This window comes from Amphibalanus amphitrite, unplaced genomic scaffold (assembly GCF_019059575.1).
Source record: "Amphibalanus amphitrite isolate SeventyFive unplaced genomic scaffold, NRLGWU_Aamphi_draft 000752F_arrow, whole genome shotgun sequence".
In the NCBI taxonomy this organism is placed as follows: domain Eukaryota; kingdom Metazoa; phylum Arthropoda; class Thecostraca; order Balanomorpha; family Balanidae; genus Amphibalanus; species Amphibalanus amphitrite.
The window spans coordinates 238278-262181 of NW_024882246.1; the positions used below are offsets into that span (position 1 = coordinate 238278).

Sequence of the window (23904 nt, forward strand, 5' to 3'; positions counted from 1 at the left end):
GGGTTGCCCGGCCCGGGCCTACGGTCTACGCCGCCACGGAGCTCCGAGGAGACCTCGGGCGTCAACGCGAGGGAACTGAAGGACCAGGCCTGCACTCTCTCAGCAGTAAACGGAAGACTAATAGAGATTTTACTTACCAAATACCAACATAGTGAATCTTGATTCATTAGGTTAGGTTAGTGAAATGAACAGTTGAGGCTTGAGCTCCGCTCTGCTCCGCTCCCAAGATTACTTTACTACTCGCCGCTCCTATGGAAAGGGAAAACTTCACGCGTATTGGAGAATGCAGGGGCTGCCATATGTTCCATTTTTGAACTGTTGTTTTCTTTCCTGCGCATACGAGACAAACATTGGAATGAAAGATTTTCAGTGAAATATGTGGAATTTTGACAAAAAATCAATTATGCCTTGAATTAAACTATTATTTATCATCCAGTCGAGCCATTTACTTAGGTATTTAGATAGCCTTTAGAGAAAGTGGAAACAAATAAATATTGAGGTGAGAAGGAAATTTCAGCATTTGTTCTTGTCTGTCATAATTCTTGTTCTTTTTGTATTTCAGTACTTAGCATTCACAAGATCAACACAGCGCGTTTTATGACCTTCTAGGTCCTTTAATTTATGATATCCTGAGGCCAGGTTTACCAACGAAATATTGCCAACAGCGGCTTTGCCGCTTTTTTGCAGCTCTGAAGTCGTATCAGGATCGGTTTTGCCGGCGTAATCACTTATCAGCTTGTACTTTTCAGGTGGGTGCTGTGATTTAAATAAGATCATAAAAAATAACATCTCCATCAGCAGCCTGTGATTTTCCTTTTGATAAAGCTGACATTTATGATTTAAGTCATCTTAATTTAGGTGTTAAGTAGTTGTCAGGCCTCCAGAGTTCAGTGACTGATCTTACAAAATATCTGAGATTGTTACTGTCCCTTTTACCTATATTTATTTTACCCTGGTTACTTTTTTGTTTGTAAATATTTAAAGGCCTTCATTTTCACATCAGTTTCATCCAATAAGCCATGTAAATTGAGTATTTAAAATTTACATCCAAAACTAATATTCTTTCATGTTGAGAATTTCAGACTCAGTGCCTCGGACAACTGATGCAGTTGGTGAAGCTCTAGTGCATGGGCATCCGCAAGGCACAAGGCAAAAAGTAAGGTAAAGTGTGTTATGGTTCATTGACCTTAAGCACTGAATGCTGGAGTTAAGACACAGATGTCATCTGAATCTACAATATATGCTTAATATAAATTGCAAAGTTTTTAGAAATACTTATGTAAGGCCTTACCACAGTCCAAATAGACTATGGAGACATCCATGCAACACCACTCTGTTCTAGAATTGCCTACCTACTTATTTTGTCAGGTGAACCAAAGATAATGCTAAATTTCACCAGGTATTATGGGTATTATGTATACTGCACTGCCAAACAAAAATATTTGGTGTGAGGGAAAATGATTTAACAATAAGTGCATCACAAATACAATTAATAAAAAGCATGTGATTGTGCCCTCTGCCCAGTGCTTATGGTGCTGCATCAAAAAGACAAAGGAGAAGAACTTGCAAAGCTTGGATGCAGTGTCCCAAAATTTGCCAGTTTGGGTGGGAAGTGACATCCAAATCAAAATAATTTTCCACTCTCACCTCCAATTTTCCAGAGCGATTTTTCACTCCCTAGTTTACCAATTAAGAGCATCTGCGTGCACTTTGTACCTCCCTCCAAATTCGATTCAATGATCTTTTAAGACAGCTCCCACGTCCTCCAACACTCACAAATTAGGTAATTGTTGATATCTGTTTTCTGCTCTTTTTGTACTCTTCTAACTGGCAATTTTCCACTCTCGGCCCTCTTTATAGTGACGAATATTCCCCTCTGACACCCAAGCCAAAATATAATTTTGGGACACTGCTTGGATGGGTTGTGAAACCTCATCTTCCTTACAGCACTGACTTGGCAGTGCACTGTCTTACTTCCATCTGTTCAGATCACTGAAAGACTTTTGACATTGGCAGTACTTCTTATGTACTGATGTAATATACATAAAGACTTTGATGAGCTGCTGCCAGAATATAAATAAGGAGTTTTCCAAACAAGATCTCAGTGTTGGATGGGATGCTGTGAGAAGCATGTGCTGTTGAACCATGACTGTGAGAGGTTTGAGTTCCACAGGCCTGGGAACCTGACTGATATAGCCAGATAAAAAGATATAGCCACTTTAAACACAAAACTACAATGGACATGTGGTGCTGGGTCTAAAAACGGTCTTGAGTTAACAGTATGTGTTTCTTTCACAGATGGACCTGAGTGTGGAGAACGGTGGCGACCTGGGCCGGCTGATGACGGCAGCCGGTGACAACGGCCGCCGCCTCACCGGCTCCAGCATGGAGAGCTCACAGGCAGACGAGCCTGACGCCAGCCGGAGGAAGAGCGCGGCCGGCCGCTCCCGTCGGCGCCTTACCCTGGAGATGACTGCGGCGCTGCTGCATCGGGCCCGCCGCGAAACGCGCGGCAACGAGCTGGACTTTGAGCGTGCAAACACGCTGGCGTTTCACGACACCGCCGACACACTGTCCACCGACATGTCGGATAAGAGCGGTACGGCGAGTGCTGAGGAGCGGGCGCGCGCCTTCTTGGAGAGCGGCTGCGGCGGCTTGTCGCTCCTGGACGCCAGTCGACTGCTGGAGCAACTCCGGTCGCCACCAGGCACACGACGCACTCGACGGGGCACACGTCGCCTGGCATCGCCCCGCGCCGACGCCACGCTGGCAGAGCTCGGAGAGGACGGTGTGGCTGCTCTGTTACACATAGTCGACGAGCAGCTCAATTCATTTAAGGGGTCGCTTTCGGATAGCGAGGGTGATCTTTCGTCGTCCGAGGAGACTGTACTGGAGGCTGAGAGGACCCTCACCTCGGAGTCTCACGAGGTCGGCGGTACGAACTCTGTCGAGGCCGAACAGGAAACCGAGAACTCTCAGCCGTTCGCCGAGCCAGCGCCGGTGTCTCACCGTCTCGGGAAGTCGGCTGTGCCCGTCGGTTCACCACAGGGCGCAACGACCGGTCTGGAGCGACGCGCCGCACTGACCAATCTCAGTAACACTGCTTTCGCTCGCGACCGAACTTCGGTGGGAACGTCGGACATCAATCGCAGCATTGTGGCAGGAAGTCTGGACCAGACTGTCAACTGGTCTGGGCGTAGTTCGATCGACCGTTGCCGCCTGCGTGGTTCGCCAAGGGCCTCCATGGGTCTTTCCAGAGCAATGCCTTTATTGCAGAGCACTCCTAGGGTTTCCAAAGCTGGTTCGGAGTTTTCGTTACGACTTGAAGACTCATCTACAGGTTTGAAGGACGTCACTGAAGCCTCGAAGTGCGTTTCTAGTGGGAATGCGCTGCTTAACCGTCCACTTGGGGATAGTTCGGGTCCAGTGCGAAAAACACGAAGAAACACACGGAAGAAGAGACAGAACACGGAGGAAAGTGCCTCCGCTCTGCAGAGTAAGAGCGCTACAGACAGCGAGAACGATATGTGTACTCGACTTCAGAGCTTGTCGCTTTCCAGCACCGCAATGGCACGGTTAGCGGAGTCGTGTGTCCTGTCAGAGCTAGAGCCTTTTACACCTTCCTCTGAGCTTTCAGAGTTTCAGTCAGCAGCTCCTATGGACGTTTCAAACCGGCAGCAACCACAGCTGTCGTGTGTTCAATCTCAACCGGAGCTTTCTTGGTCAAACGCAAGTGGTCGGCGACGAGGGAGGAAACGAGGCCCCAAACCAAAACCTCAGGCAGTGAATGCTACGAACACAGCGCAGAAAGAGAATGATGCAAGTCAACACGAATCGCAGCAGAGAAGCGCCATGGGTGCCTCGGATGTATCGGCCAGTCGTGCCGCCAAGGTTCGTCGTCGCACGATCGAGGTGACTGCTGCTCTGATCCAGAAGGCTTGCTCCGGGGTCCCCGTGTCCAGTAATGTGGTCGATTCGCTCCTGTCTTCGTTCGACTGCTCGCTCGGCTCCGCCTCTGCCGGTCAGAGGCAGAGCGCCGAGGAGCGGGCGCGCGCCTTCTTGGAGAGCGGCTGCGGCGGCTTGTCGCTCTTGGACGCCAGTCGTCTGCTGGAGCAACTCCGGTCACCGCCAGGCACACGACGCACTCGACGGGGCACACGTCGCCTGGCATCGCCCCGCGCGGACGCCACGCTGGCAGAGCTCGGAGAGGACGGTGTGGCCGCCCTGCTTCATATGGTTGACGAACAGCTGAACTCGTTCAGGGGTTCTCTCTCCGATGAGGATGACGAAACTTCATCGGAAAGCACGATGTTGGAGGCTGAACGAACTCTGGTTCAGGAGGAGTCACAGGCTGAGATGGAACAGGGTAGAGATCCGTCGAGTACCGAAAATCCCACAGCCTGTGCAGATAGCTCGCCAGATTCAGTGTCGGACAAGTCCAGTATGTTTCACTCAGCTGTGGACGACACACCGGCTGATCAAATGTCGCGTGAGTCGGTTGGGGCGTGGCTGGACAAGAGTCGGAGCTACCAAGTCGGCAATCTCGAGCAGACTGGTCGCGCTGATCGCAGCTTGTCACAGGCCTCGCTGCGCCTCTCGACAGCCGCCCCGCTACTGCAGAGCACGCCCAGACGCTCCGCGACGGGCTCCTTGGCCTCGCAAATGTCGCTGAGACTGGAGGCGTCATCTACTGTCAATGAGGCGTCCAACTTCTCCAGAGCGACGAGAGCATCCACCACTTCTCGAGCTTCAACGACATCAAGGGCCTCTACAGCCTCGCGAGCGTCAACTTCTTCAGGACTGTCGGGGATGGAAAGACGCTCAGGCAATGAAGGAAATGTTTCAGCCACATGCGAAGAAGTCGATGTGCCAGTGCCAGAAGCGGATGCCGCTGGGACTGCGCTGTCAGTCGTGATGGAGGACGTCACGCCTCCTATGACTGAGGATAGCCATTCCTCAACGCAGGCCGCGGAAGAGGAGTGTTCTGACAGTGACGCCACTTTGGAGGATGAGGAGGGAGCTGACAGCGATGCTACGCTGGAAGGAGAGGCGGTCGTCAACAACTGCGACTATGTGCCTGACTCAGGGACAGTGGAAGACCTGACCGTTACACCGAACGTCGAAGAAGCAGAGAAACGTGAATCTCTTACGTCATCCAAGATTCATCAGGATGAGAATCCATCGAGCTCCTCGCCGATCGGATCTCCTCCCTCTGCCGAACCGCGAGTTCTTGCAGCTGCCTCCATCCTTTCCGAGCCAACAGAGACCGTCACAGCGCCTATCAGTGCTCTACTGTTTCCATCTGGCTCCAATCCTGGCGTCATATCGGCCACCATGAGCTCATTCCGGGCTCCGGAGCTGCGCTCCCCGGTCACAGCTAACAGCTCACTGACGGGAATGTCGGAGATATCTCTGCGTCGGCCGGTGGGTCGGGATTCCACGCTGGCTCCGGCGGTGTCGGCGGCGGCCTGCGAGCTGTCGCTGCTGGCGGGTCCTGAGGCCAGTGGTCGACGGCGGAAGGCGCGGGGAAGTCGGTCGCGTGTGACTCCACCAGGTGCGTCGTTCGTGGATGAGACACTTCACGAGGAAGGGGAGGATGAGGAGTGGGAGGATGCGGAGGAACCGTCGGATGAGAGGAAACGAGAAAAGGGCGAGGAAGAAGAACTAGAAGACCGAGGACAAGATGTCGAAACGGAAGCAACGTGTGCGGAAGAACAGATGGAAGTTCATCATCCAGGCATCATTCAAGAAGTGGATGATATGGGTCATGTGGACTACGAGGGCCACACACGATCAAGTGAATCGTACACGAAAGCAAAGAGTGTCAGTAGAGTAATGGCCTCCCCGGAATCGGTAGTACCTGGCCAGGATGCTGAGGCAGTCAATACCACCCCTGCATTTGACAGCAGTACCAGGTCTGCACGGGGCGGGTCTTCGACGCGGCGGAAGGATGGAAGGCGCTCTCGGGCCAACCGCAGTCGGGTGATGGAAGCCTCCGCAATGGATTCGTCCAACATGGACCTGACCTGCATCACAGAGACGGTGACAGCAGCTGTTCCTCTGCTCAGCTCTACAATGAGGGAGGACTCAGAGGGAGCCGGGATACGAGTGGGTGGCCCACGGAAGGGTGCCCACAGCCTGTCGTCGTCTTTCGGCGGCTCCGGCCGACGTCTGATGCTGTCGGCGTCTCCGGTCGACTCCCCGGGCGAGGTTAGTGCCCTGTACCGAACCTCGTCATCCAAACTGAGCCGCAGTCGTTTGGGGACGAGCAGCCGGCGTGGCTCGGCGACTAAATCGACCAGCCGTGGCTCCCGGTCGCGGTTGGGATCGTCAGGCAGTGGTGGCAGGAGCAGGGACCAGTCGGCGGTCTCGGCACTCCTGGATGAGACCATGGATCGGGTGACGCCGGTGCCGGCGCTACCCATGTCGCGCCTGCCGCTGGTGGGTGGAAGTTCGAGTGGTGCTGATATGTCCAGCGGAGCTGTATCGAATGCCAGCCGCATCTTTCGGGGCTCTGGAGCGAACAGAAGCCGCTCACGGGGTGCCAACTCAAGCTGCAGCTCTAAAGGAAGACGCAGTCCACCCAGCCGCATCGACCTCGGCGCGGCAGGAGACGGTGCCACTGGTGGTGACGAGTCTGATGACCTGGAGAGCACGCTGGTAGGCGAGGAGGGTGCCGTCGGCCGCACACCGACCGGCCCGGACGCCGCTGGCGATCGACGGGGACCACTGGACTACAGCTCCATCAACCTCCCGGGCGTGAGCCTCGCCCGGGCGTCAGTCACCGGCGACCCGGCCCGGCTCAGTATCGCGCCGGGGGACCCGCTCGCCTCGTCAGCGCTGCTGAACGAGTTCTCCGGCGAGCTGGACGAGCTGGATGAGGAGTCCTACTACAGTGAGGAAGAAGAGCTCGGCGCGGGCGCGGCCGGACCGCCGCAGCCTCCACGCACCGCCGCCGGCCGCCGGCCCACGCGACAGGAGCGGTTCGCCGCGCTGTTCCCAGAGGACGCCGACAAAGCTGGAGCTGCAGCTGCGCCCAATGCCAAAGCAGCTGGTCGTAGGAAGCTGGGCGCGCTCCCTGCCACGGTACGCTCCAACGTGCGGCTCTTTGCCGTGGCCGACGCCGACCACAAGCGGTGGCTGAAGGCCAACGCCACGGGATTGAAGGTCACCGCCGACGCCCAGCGCGAGGTGAGTGGGAACCGGGGGTCGTGGCTTTGCGTGCTGCAGCGGGTAATTGCTGCTTTTCTCTGTTATCATTTTTTAGCCTGCAGGTTGTCTTATTTTTCACTATTCTTTTGTCCCCGCAGGGGGCTGACCGTGGTCAGAGCTGCTGCTTAGCCGGGGTAACCTAGCCCCGGCTTTGCGGCGGCTGTGACTTCGGCCAGTAAGGGGAGTAGCGCCCCCTCGGCCCCAGCTTGACGCGCGTTTGACTTGGACTTGCCTTGCTTACTGGATGGATTGTCTGCAGGATTGGCCCCGCAGGGGGTTGGCAGTGGCTCGGGTTGCTGTCGGATTGGGTTCCTTGGGCCCTTGCCCCGCGGCGGCCCTGGCCTCGGCCAGCAAGGGGAGTAGCGCCCCCTCGGCCCCAGCTTGACCCATGCTTGCCTACGACTTGCTTTGATCGCTGGATGGACAGATGGTACGGCCCGACTTTTCTCGGTTTCCGTGGTTTTGTTTCTCTTGAGCGGTCTTTGTTTGCTTTTGCTTTGCTTCTCACCGGATGTCCGCGTTTCGTTCGATCACAGCTTTCTGATTCCTTTTCTCCCCTTTTTCGTTGTTTTTGCACCCGCAGGAACACAGCCGAGTTGGGCTAGTGTAAGGGGAGTGGCGTCCCCTCGGGTACCAGCCGGTTTTACTAGGCTAGGCGAGCCGACCCGTACCCCAGGACAACGGGATCCTGGAGGTTGAGCCCCCCACCGTGCGGAGCCAGTCGCGGTGGCTGGGCAACACGCCTCTTTGGCCCTGAGTTCTGTAAGGGCGGGACACTCAGTGGGGCGCCGCACTTGAGGAGCCATTCCCAGTCGTGATGCCGCCGGGGGTGGTGTTGGAGAGGTGTCGCCGGCGGGGTTCGGGCACTTGTGCTCGTCCTCCGTCGGTGGGGCTGATCTGTCGCTGCCCCTGGCGGTGACTCGGCGAGGCGTCAAGGGAGGAGGCGGTATCCGACCGTGGGGGGTGGTGAGCCTCTCTCTCCCCCTCGGAAGGTGCCGCCAAGTCCCGTACAGTCAGCTCGGCCGTCCCAGGCCTTGTAGCGGCGCCGTTGCGGAGCGTCGGCGGCCGAGCTGGCGGAGACCAACTCTTTCACATGGATAACTTGACCGATCCCCCTTCCCCCCAGTCCAATCCCTCGGCCTCGGCCGATCCTCGCCCGTTGGCCTCGGCCGACAGGCGAACGGTGCTCGACAAATGTCCACGATCTCCTAAGATCCTTATCTTCCGGAGCGCAGACAGGGAGCTGAGCTCTCTGTCGCCCTTCCAGCGGAAGGATGGCTGCGACCGGTTTGGTTCAATCGTTCGTTGTGACCGGATGCGTGATGGCGCGCTGGAGGTCGAGTTCAGGAAAAGCGAGGAGGCGGCGAAAGCGTTGGACGCTACTCGCTTCGTGTTCTCCGAGGGACGGGCATCCGGCCGGAGGCTCGTCTCCATCCCGCTTACAGTGGAGCCCCACCGCTCTAAGAACTCCTCACGAGGGGTCATTAACTGCTTCGATCTGAGGGGAGTGAGCGACGAGGATATTGCGGACGGGCTCGCCGATTTCGGCGTGACAGCGGCTCGCCGCATCATGACGAAGAGAGGCACGGTCTCGACCAACAACATCATTCTGACTTTTGACTCTACTGACTTGCCGAGTGAGATTCGCGTGGGCTACGTGAAGGTTCGCGTGCGGCCTTTCGTCCCAGCGCCCATGCGCTGCTTCCGCTGCCAACGTTTCGGCCACACAAAGGACAACTGCCGAGGAAGACCCACGTGCTCCAAGTGTGCTTCGCAGGACCACACTGACGAAACCTGTGACTCGGAGACCCCCCGATGCGTCAACTGCGGAGAGGGGCAGACGCCGCACTCCGCGTATGATAGGTCTTGCCCTGCATACGTCAAGGAGAAAGAGATCATGACCATCAAGGCTACCAGAAATTTGTCTTTCAAAGAGGCCCGGGAGGTGTACAACCAGAGTCACCCGAAGACCTCGTATGCCCAGAAGGTGAGAGTCACAAACTCTACCGATGCCTCCCAGATGAGTGTAGCACAGCTCGTGCAGCTTCTCAAACGATTCGGCCTCACCGTCGTAGCCACTGGTGACTCAGCGGACACCACGGCGCCTCGTGCGCCGCCGAGCAACACAGAGCAGGCTGCTCAAGAGTCAGTGTGGGGTCCACCCAGTCCCGTTCCAGCCGCGAACGGTGATGGAGACGGCTGGGCCGTCGTCCAGCGCCGACAGGGTGGTCGGCGCCCCCCGGCGCAGGGTAAGGCGCCACCCACCCCGCCCCGCCCCCGACCGTCTACGGCGGTGCAGGAGGCTCTGCGGCGGGGGGAGGAGGAGAGGAGGGCACGTGAGGCGAGGAGGGCTCGCCTCGTCCAGAAGGCCCTCGAGGCTAAGGAAGCCTCGTCTGCCGACTCCGCCTCCGGGAGTGCCAACGCGGCCGCCGCCGCTGACACCCCGGAGACACCTGAGGCGGGGACTCGGCCCATCATGGGTCCCCCGCCGCCTCCTCCACCTCCGCAGCGGCGGCCACCACCGCCGCTGCCAGAGACGCCTGTGTCGAGGACACAGGCCGCCGCCTCGACATCCCCGTCGGGGCGGCAACAGTCCTCCGTGGCTCCAGGGCGCCTCGCCAAGCGGCAGACGCCCCCGAGCTGGTCGCCCTCGGAGGGTGACGCCCCTCGGGCGAAAAAGCCCCAGCAGGGCTCGAGCCATGCCCGATCTGCCTCCGCTGAAGGGAGGCTTCACCGAGAGGGCTCGGGGCACCCCCGCATCCGTTACGGGGGGAGCGCCTCCTCGGAGTTAGAGGACCTAGTCTAGTCTTTCAGTCTAGTCATTTCCTCTTTTATCCTTTTATCTTTTTCGCGCTATTGCGCTTTTTTACCAGGTGCATTTCTCTCTGTGTTTTTTGCCTTTTTGTGGTCAGTCAGGTATCTGCGTGCGCCTTTGCCTCATGTTATTCGCGCCCTTTTTGCGCCTTTTTAACCACGCCTTTTATTCTACAGTGGAACTGTAGAGGCCTCCGGGCCAACTACCAGGACCTACAGTCTCTTATCCGTTGGCGCACACCCCTTGTCTTAGGTCTCCAGGAGACCAAGCTAGCGCCAAACGTTACCTTTGCCATCAAGGGTTACTCAGTTTTTAGAAGAGACTTAGACACCCCGACCATTGCCCATGGAGGTGTACTTTTGGCAGTGCACCACAGTGTGCCCACACGTCAGGTTCCGCTGCAGACTCCTCTGCAGGCGGTAGCCGCTAGAGTTGATTTCAACCACCGGGAGCTGACAGTTTGTTCTTTATACCTTCCACCAGGTATAGCGCTCCCGGTGGTTGAGCTGCATCGACTTGTCGATGAGCTTCCACCTCCGGTCCTGGTAGTCGGCGATTTTAATGCCCATAGCCTGGCGTGGGGATGCGACACGACTGGCACTCGTGGTCGACTTTTAGAATCTTTTATCCGCGATGAGGCGCTGTGTATTTTAAATACAGGACAGCGCACCCATTTTACAACACCCTCCGGTCAAACATCGGCTCTGGACCTGAGCTTAGTCAGTCCGCGGCTAGCTCAGCTTTTTACCTGGTCCGTCCATGACGACCCACTCGGGAGCGACCACTTCCCAGTGTGGCTGGAGCACCAGGAGTCCCCAGTGTCAGGCAACCGTCCACCTAGGTGGAATGTTCGGAAAGCCGACTGGGGCGAATTCCAGGCCGCTGTAGAGGCTTCTGTTTTATCCAGAGCCGACCCCTCTGTGATGTCTACAGAGGATTTTACATGTTTACTCATTGACTCCGCAAACGGGTGCATACCCAAGACGTCGAGTCAGCCTCGTCGTCCTCCGGTCCCGTGGTGGACCAAGGAATGCGGAGATGCGATTCGTGCCAGGAAGCGCGCTTTTAGAAAGTTTGACCGGAGTAGTACTACTGAGAACCTCATCGCTTTTAAGAGAGCGCGGGCTTTTGCCCGACGCGTTTTAAAGGAGGCAAAGGCTGTTTCATGGCGCACTTACGTAAGTTCCTTAAACCGTTTTACTCCTACGACCCAAATATGGGCACGCATGAAGCGCATTGAAGGCCGGTTCAGCTCTGTTCCGCTTCCGGTTTTAAGAGTGAACAACACGGACATATCTCACCCTTCAGACGTCGCAGAGACGATAGGCCGTGCACTCTATCAGCGCTGCCGAGGAGAGCCGTCCTCACGACCTGCACCAGCCGCCGTGGACTTCAGCACAGCTGAAAATTTGGTGTACAACGAGCCTTTCTCTATGGCTGAGCTCACGTCTGCCATCAGCTCGTTGCGCAGCGTCTCAGAAGGTCCGGATGCTGTCCACAACGACATGCTCCGTCATCTCCCCACAGTTGCCCTCGAGGCGCTGCTAGCAACCTTCAATTCGCTTTGGGAGACTGGCACCTTCCCTGAGACCTGGCGGGAAGCCATTATCATTCCTATCTTGAAGGCTGGCAAGTCGGGATATGACCCTCTCCATTATCGGCCCATCTCTCTCACATCATCGCTTTCAAAGCTGATGGAGAAGATGGTCAATGTGCGTTTTAGCTGGTTTCTGGAACATCACGGTGTTTTTACAAACGCCCAGTGCGGTTTTAGAAAGCACTGCAGCCCTGTTGACCACATTTTAGCCCTTGATTCCGAGATACGCACCTGTTTTACTGAAAAGAAGCACCTTGGAGCACTGTTTTTTGATATTGAGGCGGCCTATGATACAGTCTTACGACACAGCATACTTTCCAAAGTATATAAGTACGGCATACGCGGCCGGATGGGCCTCTTTATCAAGAATTTTTTATCGGGTCGTCGGTTTAAAGTCCGAGTTGGCAGTGGTTTCTCGAGCAGTTTTACCCAGGAGAACGGAGTTCCCCAGGGTGGGGTGCTCAGTGTGGCGTTGTTCGCGGTGGCAATCAATGACATCGTTGACGACCTCCCGGTTTCCATCGGGAGATCGCTTTTTGTCGACGATTTTGCCATCTGGTTTGCTGCTTCAAGCGCTCGACACGCGGCTAGACAGCTGCAGCTCGCCGTAACACGTTTGGAGAGGTGGAGCGGTAAGAATGGTCTTCGTTTTTCCACAGCGAAGACCGTGGCAATGCACTTTTGCCGCCGACGTTGTGACGACCTAGCTTTGGGAATCAAGCTCTACGGACAGGTGATTCCCACTCGGCCGGTGGCGAAGTTTCTTGGGATTTATTTTGACAGTCGCTTGACGTATAAGGAACATTTTAGAACGCTTCGGGAACGGTGTTTTAAATCCCTGAACGTTTTAAAATGTGTTGCTCGCACATCTTATGGTGCGGACCGCAGGACCCTTCTTCTCCTGTACCGATCGATAGTTCGGTCGAAGCTGGATTACGCTTCTTTTGTCTACGATTCAGCGAGCCAATCCAGCAAAAAGGTCCTCGACGCAGTCCATCATGCTGCAATCCGTGTCGCCACCGGAGCATTCCGCACCTCGCCCAGCAGCAGCCTTCTTGCTGAGGCGCACGAGCCGCCTCTATCCCTACGCCGCCAGATGCTTGGGATGCGCTATGCGCTGAAACTGCGTCAGTTCCCGACGCATCCGACGTATCCGTACGTCTTCTCCACCTACTACACTCGACTTGACAGAGCGCGACAATCGCTCTGCTTTGGAGCGCGCATGAGAGGTCTCTTCTCCGCAGCCAACATAGGTTTACGTGTCGTACGACGTAGCTGGGGTACGTCCTCTCCGCCTTGGAAACACGCAAAACCTCAAGTAGATCTCTCACTCTCCGAAGTTAAGAAGGATGACTTGCTGCCTTGTGAGGCGCGAGTCAGGGCCTTGCAACACATCGTCTCGTACGATGGTTTTAACACCGTTTTTACAGACGGATCAAAAACACCTGAGGGAGTGGGATGTGCTTTTATCGCAGGTCGCGATACCCGCTCATTCTCTCTACCTTCTTTTGCCTCGGTGTTTTCATCTGAGCTAGTCGCCATCGAGAAGGCTCTGTGTTTTATCGAGGTGTCGGACGGCCTTTCTTACTTGATTTTATCGGACTCCCTAAGTAGCCTTTTGGCGTTACGGAGTTTTAATCCAGTTGACCCGATCGTTCAAGACATTTTAGCTCGACTTCAGTCAGTGGAACAATCGGGAAAATTTGTTCAGTTCTGCTGGATTCCCAGCCACGTCGGCATACACGGCAACGAGCTGGCAGATGCGGCCGCGAGGCGCGCGGCCGCAGCCTCCTGCACTCGACGTCTGCCATTGCCGGCGCGTGACCTTTATTCGGCTGTGCGATCTTTCATTCTCTCTGAGTGGCAGGCAGAGTGGAGCCTACGTGGAGGCGGAAAGCTCCGTGAGGTGAAGCCGACTTTGGAGCCATGGAGGTCTTGCTTGCAAGACAACCGGTCCAACGAGGTGATCTTGTGCAGGCTCCGAATCGGCCATACATATGCCACGCATGGCCACCTCCTCCGCGGAGACGAGCAGGCCATTTGCAACGGTTGTTCCGCGCCTCTTACCGTCGCTCACGTGCTCTTATCTTGTCCACTTTTAGAACCAGACCGGACGCGCTACCTCGGCCGCATCGCTCCGGGTACCACTGTCCGCCACCTGCTGGGTGACGAGTCACCCTGGGTTTTATCTGGCAACATTTTTTCCTTTATCCGCGCAGTCAAATTCAAAGCGATTTACTCGACCTGACCCAAATCCTCTCTAGTCTCCTTGTCTAGTCAGTTGTCTATTACGACGCTCTTGCGTTGTTTTATTTTACCCTGTCTTTTTTTTTATAAAGTCTTTTACTTTCTAGTCTTGATATCTAGAAAGTTTCTTCTTTTGAAACACTTGTTTTACTAGCGCGACGTTATGGGCGCAAAATGACCTTTGCAGTCGACGCGCCCTAAAGCCCCAATAAACAAACAAACAACACTATTCTTTTGTTTGATACAGGATGAGCGACAGCTGACTTTACCTTCATCGCAACGTATTATTACTAGCTTGAAGTTCGACATGATTAGTTTGATGCCGAAACAGGTGCCAGAATTACATTTATTTACCGTAAATTAAATGATGAACTCCATCGGAAGTAAATCGAATAGGCACAGCCGTGTCTTCCGTAATAGCTCTCCGTTTGTGCCTATATTTGACCGTTTGGTGTGCCTCCTCTTCTGTCCCATCACAGACATTGTGTCGTGTCCCTCTACGTCCTGTGTTTCTCTGTTTCTCTATGCCGTCTCCGTTTTTGCCGTGCTGAGCTGCCTGTGTCCGCCATGCTGACTGTTGTGTCTCACGGTGTCATATTTCAGTGCCACGCCTCGTCTGTTTTGTTTTCTCTCAGTTCCTAGCCCATGCTTCTTACGTAATCGTATCGATAGCTGTCGTGCTGTATCCGTGTCGTTTATCCGTGTTGTGTCTCCGTGCCCTTCCTTTTAATGTTCGTGGCCGTTGTGCCATATCTGAACCTTCAAATAGTGCATCTCCGTGTGCCGTCGTACCGTGTCTCCTTGCCCCGCCGTTTGGTTTCTCAGTGTTTCGCCGTGTGGTGCCTTATAAACTGCCGCTCGATGTCTCAAGATCCTGTCGTTCTGTGGCTCAGTATCTCGCCATGCTGCGTCCCCGTGTCACGCCATAGTCCCTACCGTGTTCTTTTTTCCCTGACACCTCGCATGCTCCTCTGGCCCCCAGTTCGTGTCTCAGTATCCCACTGCACGGGGTGCCTCGTTCCCAGATGTACCAGCTCACCCTGCCATGTGTCCCTTAGTTCGTGTCTCAGTGTCCCGCCCGTGCCACCTCCCGTGATGCACCAGCTGACACCCCCCCTCCCCCCAGTTCGTGTCTGCGCTGGAGCAGTACGAGCAGCTGGTGCTGGCGCAGCTGACCCAGGTGCTGGACGGACGCCGTCGCGTCACCACCGCTGACGTCCTGGAGCTGCTGCGGCGCTCCGGCGTGGCGCCGACCGTGGCCGACGTGCGGCGACTGGTGCGGATCCACCTGCCGCTGGAGGCGCAGCGCGAGCTGGTGCGGGTCACGGAGGCCGGCGGACTCTACCCGGCCAATGATCCGCTCAGCGAGGAGTGAGCCCGCGTAGTCGGCGGGGTGACAGTGTTGGAGGAACTGGGAGAGGATGGAACTGAAAGGGAGTTAGGTGGTGCGGTGGTAAAGCTATGAAGAGCTCCTTATGGACTTATAGTGTATAGTATGTTTTCAGTGACCTCTGGGGCTCTGACTTGGGGCTCGGAGCAGAGCTTCCTGTGGCGCCCTGGCTGTAGAACAGGCCCGTTGGCCATTCGGACGCCGTATGTGAAGTAGCTGCTGGAACTTAGGGGCCTGAGTCGGGTGTGTCCGGTCCACTTAGCCCCAGATTCTGTGTCCTAACACGACCACGCTGGGACTTGAGCGATTGATCGTAAGTCGTCAATTATGAGAAGTTTTGTCTTCTTTTCGGCATGAAATGTGGAGTGTGAGATACTGCGCCGATCTGGTGAGTTGTGACAAACGGTCCCATCTATTTTAGTCCACTTCTCTGGTGCGACAGTGCTTGTAATAAATAGCTGTTTCTGTTCGACGCATTTTATGCCATTTGTCGGGTCCTCCCTGAAGCGTGTGCATCGCTTAGCTGTTGGGGGAATGAATGCACAGCAGTTAGATCTCAGTGGTATGAGCGTATTTTCGGCAAATACTTGCATGATAAAAGTTTTATTGCAAGGCGATGCCGTCACTCAAAGGTGGTGTAAAGGTCGAAACTGGGCTCGGAAAAGCGAATCATACTGTAGCGAATGAACTGCAAGTGCAAACGGAGCCCAGAGATGGCCCAAAGGCCATTGTGGTTTTATTCTACAGATGTGATATTGCTTTGATTGAGGGTTTTGAATTTTAACATTTCAGCTAACGACCCCTCTACACTGAGCTCAACTTCATCATGAACATCTGTAGATAATTCAGTAAAAGAATAACTTACATGGAAATGGAAACCTATAGAGGAAAAAAGCTACCAAATGGTGGCTTCAAAAAAGACATACATTTATTGCGCAGCTGATACGAAAGTGAAATAATCGTCCGCGCGCGTTTGCGTTGATGTTGATGTTGATGTTTTTGGGCCTTTGGTGGTAGGATCGTTCGGTATGAAATGTAGCTAAAATTTACCGTTAATTCGTGATTTTTTTTGTCATTTGTCAGTATCTAACTTCTATTAATCTGCAGATACCTGATGCTGTGTGGTAAAGTAAATGGGACGAGCTTTTCCTGATCGTATTACCCACCAAAATTTAAAATCAATCTGCTTATTGTGAAGACTGCAGACATGAGACAGGGGGGAAAGCTAGATGTGATTATAAATCCTCTATCTTCTTCTTCTTGTGTAGTCGGCTCTATCCAATGGATGCAATCCTTAGCCTTTTAAACACTTAAACACTACCGTGTTATAGGCGCCGTGCCAGAGAATCGAAGGATGGGTTTGGTACCCGCGTTTCGGTGTTGTTTTTGCCACTTTTGCTTGTAGTTTATGTACATTTTCAGGGGTAAGTGATTGTATCCACAATTTTCTAGCTCGATCTATTGTTTCTGACATTGTGATGTGGCTTTCATTCAATATAGTCTGGGGTGCAAAAGAGTGATTTGACCAAGGATGGTCATAGAATTTCGGCCTGTCTCCGTTTCTCATTTATTTCGACCTGTTTTGCTATTAATGAGTTGAGAGATCCATGTAAATGATTATTTTAGCTCATTGACATATCATTCTCTGATCTGTTTGGCAACATTAACCAAACAAATAGTTTTTGAAGATCAATGATTGTTTCTTCCAATGGACTTTCAAACCAAAGCAGTAGGCAATTTTCAATGTTTCTTTTAGCTTTAACTGCTCTGAGGGGTTAGCACTTAGCAGTATGGATCTATCAGGACAAGGCACACTGAGCTGGGACACTCATGCTGCATCAGTCATACAATGCTTTTTCAGCATACTCAGTGGTGTGTCACTTCTGGAGCCACCTGCCATCGTCCGTTCTCTCCGTGCTGGTCACGCTCTGGTCCTCTCGCAGGTCCGGTACTGCATGACGGTGTATGGCAACGGCTCAAAGAAGAACCTTGCCAAAATTCAGGAAGTTATTGATTATGGGGTAAAAATGATGTTGGGCCGCAAGAAGCGTGAACATGTATCCCACATGCGTGAGGAGCTGGGGTGGCACAGCGCGGAGAAACTTGCATCTTATCACACTCTGTCTCGTACACAAGGTGTGCAATCACGGCGAGCCCCAAGCTTTAGCCGGTGGCGGATAGGCGCGAAGCCATGGGTACACTGGCCAGGACGACTCGTCAGGACCGCGACCTCTATTGTCTATGTGCCCCGGTCACGTACCGAAATGGGGAATAGGCGCTTCTGTTGTCGCGGTCCTGCTCTCTTCAACTCACTACCATCGATACTGACTGAGCTACCTGTGACCGCGTTCCCTCACCACCTCAAACGTTACCTATCTGAACCACTGGACTAATGTTTACTTTTACATACGCCGTACTGTGACGTTTTATCGATTTGACCTATTCACCCGTTTGCGTGTATTTCCACCCCAAACTTTTTATGACTTTGTATCTTTGATGAGAGGTAGTAATAGCCAGAAGCACTGTGGATCGCCTTATAAATGGCTATGTCTATGTTTATGCCTATGACATGAAGGTGCCTCACTTAGTACTAAATTAAATGTGTATATGCATTGACACTGCAGCTGGGTTGGTTATTACAGATATTGTTATACCACCTCTCAACACACCTCTGAGATTTGACATTGGGAAGATATGCGATCCAAGCCGAAGCCACGCTCGGCGGCCCGAGGTCGCGGACGGGGCCGTGGTGCAGTAGTGCGGTACAAGGCAGTCGCCCCCCAAACAGGAGCAGGAGACTCCAAACAGGTGGTGCAAAAAGGTGAGCTTGCTGCGCACTGAAGTCATTACATGATCGCTGTGAATATTGTATTCCACACTCAGTTGCAAATGGAAAATGACCAATGAGTTAGTTTGACAAATTTGTGTTATGCTGTTCATTAACCTCTTTTTACATTAGCACTGGAGTCTGTCATTGATTTTATTCCCGCTAGTTTTTACAAACTTGTGTTATGCTGTTCATTAACCTCTTTTTACATTAGCACTGGATTCTGACATTGGTTTTACTTCCGCTGACAGCGTCCAGCGGTGTGCCCGTCTGACGCCGACCCTCTGCCCCCAGAGGCCGGTGGTGCTGTGCTCCACGAGTACCCGCTAACGCCGACTCCGCTACCGGTGCGCGCGCAGCGGCAGACCCGGCGCAGCGAGGCTGGCTTCCGACCGCGCATTGTTGAGTTAGACCCAGTGACCGACCGCACTCTGCACCCGACCCCGGCGGTAAGTTCTGCGCGGCGCCGGATGAGGACGACCTGTCAATGTTGCTGCTGCTTCTGGCGATTATTGTAAAGGTTGGGGGGGGGGGGTGGCTTGGGAGACTGTTGAAACTTCGGAACACATTTGAGACATGTGAGTGAGTTGTTGCAGCTGTTCGCCAGATCGTAAATTGTATCACCATATATGACTTCGGCTCGATGCTTTCTGTGACGAACTGCAGTACCGTCGCTAGCTTGTGCGATAAGCGTCAAGTTAATGTTCCTTGGAGATCTCTAACTCAAAGTCCCTCACCCCTCCCTTTCTCTATGACTTTCTTTCACTCACTCGTCCCCTTTCTATCTCTCTCCCGTCAGCAGCCGCCGTCGAGCGTGGGTCGGCGCTCCAGCGTGCAGAGCCGCCTGTCGTCCGTGCCGAGTTTCTCTCCGGGTGGTGTTGTCACCAGCACGCGCCTGGAGAGTCCGGCCGTGCAGGCTCCCCGCTCCAGTGTTTCCCAGTTCGTCAAGCCGCGCACCCCGCAGAAGCGGCGCAGCGACCGACCGGCGGCCGTCGATCTGCCGCCGACCCTGACACCGACACCTACACCGCCGCCGCCGCCGACGGAGCAGGAGCAGCAGCAACAGGAGGGGTGAGTGCTCCTGTGGTGGACAGTTGGGGTCGGTGCGTTTGAGGATCGATGGCGTTAAGGATCGACGAGTGTCGAGTTTGAGCGTCAAGCCATGGGATAATCCAGGCTGTTTCCAGGTAACAACTGACACAAGCTAAGTGATTTTGATGTGATTACCACATACCAGCGATTCAGCAGTTTATTGTCAGATACTCTTGCTTGTATGCCGCCTGCTTATCAAGTTGACATCGTTATTGGATTCATTTGAGTCAATGGTAGTGTACTCTACTCTGCCAGATTAGCTTATATTGTTGGTCATGGCGTATTCCACTGCCTTATCGCACTCAGACAGTCTTCCCCTCGTATTCCGCCCACTAGCTGCTGAAGCCTCTGTATATGATTCGCGGTTCCACCCCCGTAACTCCCACTGACGGTCAGTCCCTGTCTACAGTGGCGACACACCCCAGGCCAGTGGCGAACCCACGGCAAACAGCTGGGAAACGCCGAAGACGCGGCGCTCGGCGACCAAGTCAGCCTCCTCCTCTGCCTCCAACAATGGTGAGAGCACAGGCCGAGGCATACTGCAGCGAGTCGCTTTTCGGACAGTCTTTTCGGACAGTCACGCCTTCTTAGTTAAGATTGATAACGAATTTGTTATCTGATAGGTGTAACGTTGCAGCCGTGCAGCTATTTTGAAGTGCTTTTTGAAGGTACCTAGCTTTATATTTGCTATTTAAATGATTCTTTGCTTCGTTCAACGGCATTTGGGCACCTAACGGCATTTGGGTCATTTCAGATAAGTAATTGAAATAAAGAAGCATGCATCTTACGCTTAAATAGCATTGAATAGAACTCGCTTACCGATCTTTCGTTAAAAAGAATCGCTCGTATCCTTGGTGTGCTATAGTAAAAGCCACTCGCACTTGACGTGACTTGGCACGACAGCGGCCCATTTAAAACGCATTTGCTCTTTCAGAGACACCGCCAACCGCCCAGAACACAAAGATATCGGCCAAGCAGGTGCTGAGCGGCAATCGCTCCTCAGCACACGGCTCCTCTGGTCGCCGCGACCTCGGCGGATCAAGGGCGGGCTCCACCCCGGCGGTCCGGGGCGGCCGCTCGACCAGTCGGGGCCGGGGCCGCGGCGCCGCCTCCCGCTCCCGCAGCCGCACCGACCGAGACGAGGAGTCCGATAAGGAGAACGAGGAGGAGGAGCGGGATCAGGAGTCCGGAGAGTCCGCCGCGGAGTCGGAGGATGCGGAGCAGCTGGAGCAGACCTTCAACGACTCTGTGGACGACCCGTCGTTCCATCCTCCCGATGAGCCTGAGTCGGGGGGTAGCCGCGGCCGGAGGAATAACTCCCGAGTGGCCCACAGTCTGACCTCGGCGACGGGGCGCGCGAACGGGACAGCGGCGTCTAGGGCTGCCGGGGCCAACGCCTCAAAGGCGTCCAAAGGGAGGCCGTCCACCGCGGCAGCAGCACCCGATAAGGGCAAGAAGTCGACACGCAAGTCCAAGGATACGACGGTCAGTATGGGATTTTTTACTGTAAACGTACTGCTCAATAATCGACCTTATGTAGTCTAAAATGCGCGGGTGTCTCACAAGTTAGTGCTCTTACAGCCCGTCACTCAAACTTCAATATTAATTTAAATCACCAGTTACTTTTAACTCGCTTTATACGGCTCGCACTCGTACGTTTCACTAGAGTTTCTGGCACATACCCTCACCAGCTCAACCTTCCACCGCCAGGCAGCCAAGTCCCGTCGCTCCACCAACCACCCGGCTCTGAGCGCCGAGTCCCCTCCGGCGCGCCGCGGGGGTCGCCGGTCGGCCGGCCAGCGCCGCTCCACGGCCCTCCGGTGTCCTCTGACGGTGCGCGTGGCCGGACGGACCCGCACCGTCGCCGCCGACAACCGCGCCGACATGCTGGAGACCGCCGAGGACCTGGTGGAAGCGGCCCGCAGCCGGCCGCTTCACTGCTACGGCGACGTCGGCAAGTTCACCTGGGACCTGGATCAGTGTGTTATCGACCTGATGGCGCTGAAGGAGACGGGCCGGTACGGCGCACCCAAGCTGCTGAGGGCTGTGAAGAAGAACCGCACGGCCGTCGAGCTGCTGCTGAACCCAGTGAAGGTGAGGGGCGCGATACGAGGGCTGGGAGTGTCTTTAGTGGGGAGTGATTGTTTGAACCATGTCTAGATCAGGCGGCGGGTGTGTCAGATCTCAGTAATTCCTCTTCTCAGCAGTAGTGATTTGATTGGATTAAGCAATTCTACTAACTGGTTGATTCGCATTCTGCCCGGTTAGATGGAACATGGGTTTTTAACTTTTTTAACCCACGCCCGCACAGGGGGGGGGGGGGGGGTGTTGCAACCCGCCCCAAGGTTTTTCGCAAATAACTTAGGTAAAAAGCGACCAATCGCAACGAAACTTTCAGTTCCCTCGCGTTGATCAATTTTACACCTACCCTGCAAATTTCATGACCCTGACCCACTTGACTTTTGACCTGTGACCTATTTCCGAGACCATGTTTCGCCGGAATCCCGATTCGGCGTATGTTGGCTCGCATTAGCCGCGCGTTTGCAGTCTTTTCGTGGTTTCAAGCGTTTAAATATGTGATTTGATGTTGCTCCCATGCATTAGGGTGGATGTCAAGGTCACCTGAAGGTCAGGTCAGGTCATTGACCTTTGATGACCTCGGTCCACTTTATCGAATTTTACATGTTTCTATGCTAGTTTTTGGAGCTAGTTTCGAATTTAGCAACCATTTGAACATTTACGAAGTAGTTTTGGTGCCTTCGTAACATATTACGAAGCTGTCTGAGCCCAGAGGCGGTTGACACGTATATACTGCGAATACCCGTCAGGACCCCTACTGGTTGTTCTGACCTGACCTGACCCGACCTGGTCTAAATGCTTAAAGACATCATCTATGATCAAAACTAACATGATATTTGTGATCAGCACCCCGAAAACCTCCTCAGCAGCCACACTTACGACGTTTTAACAGGTCCCGATTTTCCCGACTTTTGGATCACTGACCTGACTGACCTGGAAGGTCAACCGATGACCTAGGACTTAAAAAATCGGGTATCATTGGCTTCCTCTCGTCACGGGCAGCTCGCTCGTTTTTTTCCGCGAAGCTCTAGCTCGATCGGGGGCCAAACACGAGGGGGGTCGTACCCCCCCCCCCCCTTGTGCCGTCGAAGGACGCAAAATGGCCATTGCCGGCGAGGGTTGATGCTTTCGTTTTCATGTACGTCGTAGGACTGACTTATGATCCCAACCTGTCAGGTGGAACTAAGAAGTGTTCACTTTCAGGAAGTTGGAACTGATGTTTGTAGATCTCGTGTCGTACGATATAGCTGCCAACTGGTGGACATGCCGTATTTAAGCCCTTCCAGGAGGAGCTGATGTGTTCTGTAGCACGTGATATTTACTCTCTTGTCCCCCTTCCAGGTGGAGCTAATGTGTTTTGTAGCAGGTGATATTTACTCTCTTGTCCCCCTTCCAGGTTGAGCTAATGTGTTTTGTAGCAGGTGATATTTACTCTCTTGTCCCCCTTCCAGGTGGAGCTAATGTGTTCTAGCAGGTGATATTTACTCTCCTGTCCCCCTTCCAGGTGGAGCTAATGTGTTCTGTAGCAGGTGATATTTACTCTCTTGGCCCCCTTCCAGGTGGAGCTAATGTGTTATGTAGCAGGTGATATTTACTCTCTTGTCCCCCCTTCCAGGTGGAGCTAATGTGTTATATAGCAGGTGATATTTACTCTCTTGTCCCCCTTCCAGGTGGAGCTGGTAGAACTGTACAATAAGGCGTACAAGGAAGACGCCGACCGGCGCCGGGACGAAGCCGTGCGCGCCTTCCTCTACGACGACGATTCCGACGAGTAGTCTTCCAGAAGTGCCTTCACCAGCTCAGTGCCACCCAGCGACTGTTTGTGCCTTTGGACACTGGATTATTGTTCTTGTAGTGTTTTATCATGCGCAATGAAGTGTAGAAGTGTAAGTGAACCGTCTGGATGCACGGATTCAGCGAAAAGCGATGGTTGTTTCGTGGTTAGGTTGCGCTGGGAAAGATGGGACCAACGACCGTCATTCCAGTGTAAGGTTTGCTCAGCAAGAGATCTGTGGCAAACGGGAAGTATTTTTATGTACCTACATGTTGTAACTTTGCCTTTGGTGGATGCAGAGGAGCTGCTGTTGAGTGTTTTTCATAATATGTAACTGTAAAATAGTGACGCTTGGCGTGGCCAACCATGAAGAGCTGCACTGTGCCGTTAGTTTTGCTATAAATACAATTACGCTATTATCAGTAAGCCCTTGACCGACCAGAGGTCCAGAATTCCATCCCTTGGTAGGTAAAGACGAGATCAACGCCCTGGAGACTTTAGGGCCACATATCTGTAAGTCTCACTAACGTTCAGACACTTTGCAAAAATAACTTAAAGGAAAAGGGCCACCTTCGTGAAATATGAAGATATCGTTGTTTTTCATTTTGACATTATTATTTTTCATTTTCTTTTTAAAACTGGTGCCAGAAGTGCACAATTCGCGAAAAAGTATTTAAAACTATTTAACATATTGGTACTATGTTGATACCAAGGCCATATAAGTTGATACTCTCTACGGCACCTACTGTATGATGGCATAGCGATGACGTCACACTCAAGCCAATCAGCGTTCAGGAGACAGACTCGTCGGATTGTGTCAGGTAAGCTGATTGGTTAAAGCTGAGCTGGTTGGAGCTGATTGGTAAAAAAC

General features: G+C 53.7%; 2 protein-coding genes across 4 annotated transcripts; both read left to right on the forward strand.

Annotated features, from left to right (window-relative positions):
• The first annotated feature begins 312 nt into the window (after nt 1-312).
• On the forward strand, nt 313-15729 carry LOC122365626 (flocculation protein FLO11-like). Of its 2 annotated transcripts, none has more exons than XM_043336999.1 (3): nt 313-499; nt 2299-7191; nt 14998-15729. In XM_043336999.1, the coding sequence occupies exons 2-3, from the start codon at nt 2299-2301 to the stop codon at nt 15244-15246; spliced, it is 5142 nt and encodes a 1713-aa protein (XP_043192934.1). In that variant the 5' UTR covers nt 313-499; the 3' UTR covers nt 15247-15729. The 2 variants fall into 2 exon arrangements, with proteins under 2 accessions (XP_043192934.1, XP_043192935.1); XM_043337000.1 differs by lacking the exon at nt 313-499 and adding an exon at nt 502-749.
• A 496-nt stretch (nt 15730-16225) lies between these two features.
• LOC122365620 (serine/arginine repetitive matrix protein 2-like) lies at nt 16226-23453 on the forward strand. 2 transcript variants are annotated; one of them, XM_043336990.1, is made up of 8 exons: nt 16226-16287; nt 17904-18082; nt 18383-18537; nt 18888-19159; nt 19590-19696; nt 20115-20665; nt 20891-21274; nt 22930-23453. In XM_043336990.1, exons 2-8 carry the CDS (start codon nt 17956-17958, stop codon nt 23032-23034), a joined length of 1701 nt encoding a protein of 566 aa, XP_043192925.1. In that variant the 5' UTR covers nt 16226-16287; nt 17904-17955; the 3' UTR covers nt 23035-23453. The 2 variants fall into 2 exon arrangements, with proteins under 2 accessions (XP_043192925.1, XP_043192926.1); XM_043336991.1 differs by having other exon boundaries at nt 18891-19159.
• The last annotated feature ends 451 nt before the right edge of the window (nt 23454-23904 follow it).

Coding starts and splice junctions, on each gene's coding strand:
- LOC122365626 (XM_043336999.1), top strand. CDS start 2,299: ATGGACCTGAGTGTGGAGAACGGTGGCGACCTGGGCCGGCTGATGACG. Junction 7,192..14,997: donor CCGCCGACGCCCAGCGCGAG/GTGAGTGGGAAC, acceptor CCCTCCCCCCAG/TTCGTGTCTGCGCTGGAGCA.
- LOC122365620 (XM_043336990.1), top strand. CDS start 17,956: ATGCGATCCAAGCCGAAGCCACGCTCGGCGGCCCGAGGTCGCGGACGG. Junction 18,083..18,382: donor CAAACAGGTGGTGCAAAAAG/GTGAGCTTGCTG, acceptor CTCTGCCCCCAG/AGGCCGGTGGTGCTGTGCTC. Junction 18,538..18,887: donor CTCTGCACCCGACCCCGGCG/GTAAGTTCTGCG, acceptor CTCTCCCGTCAG/CAGCCGCCGTCGAGCGTGGG.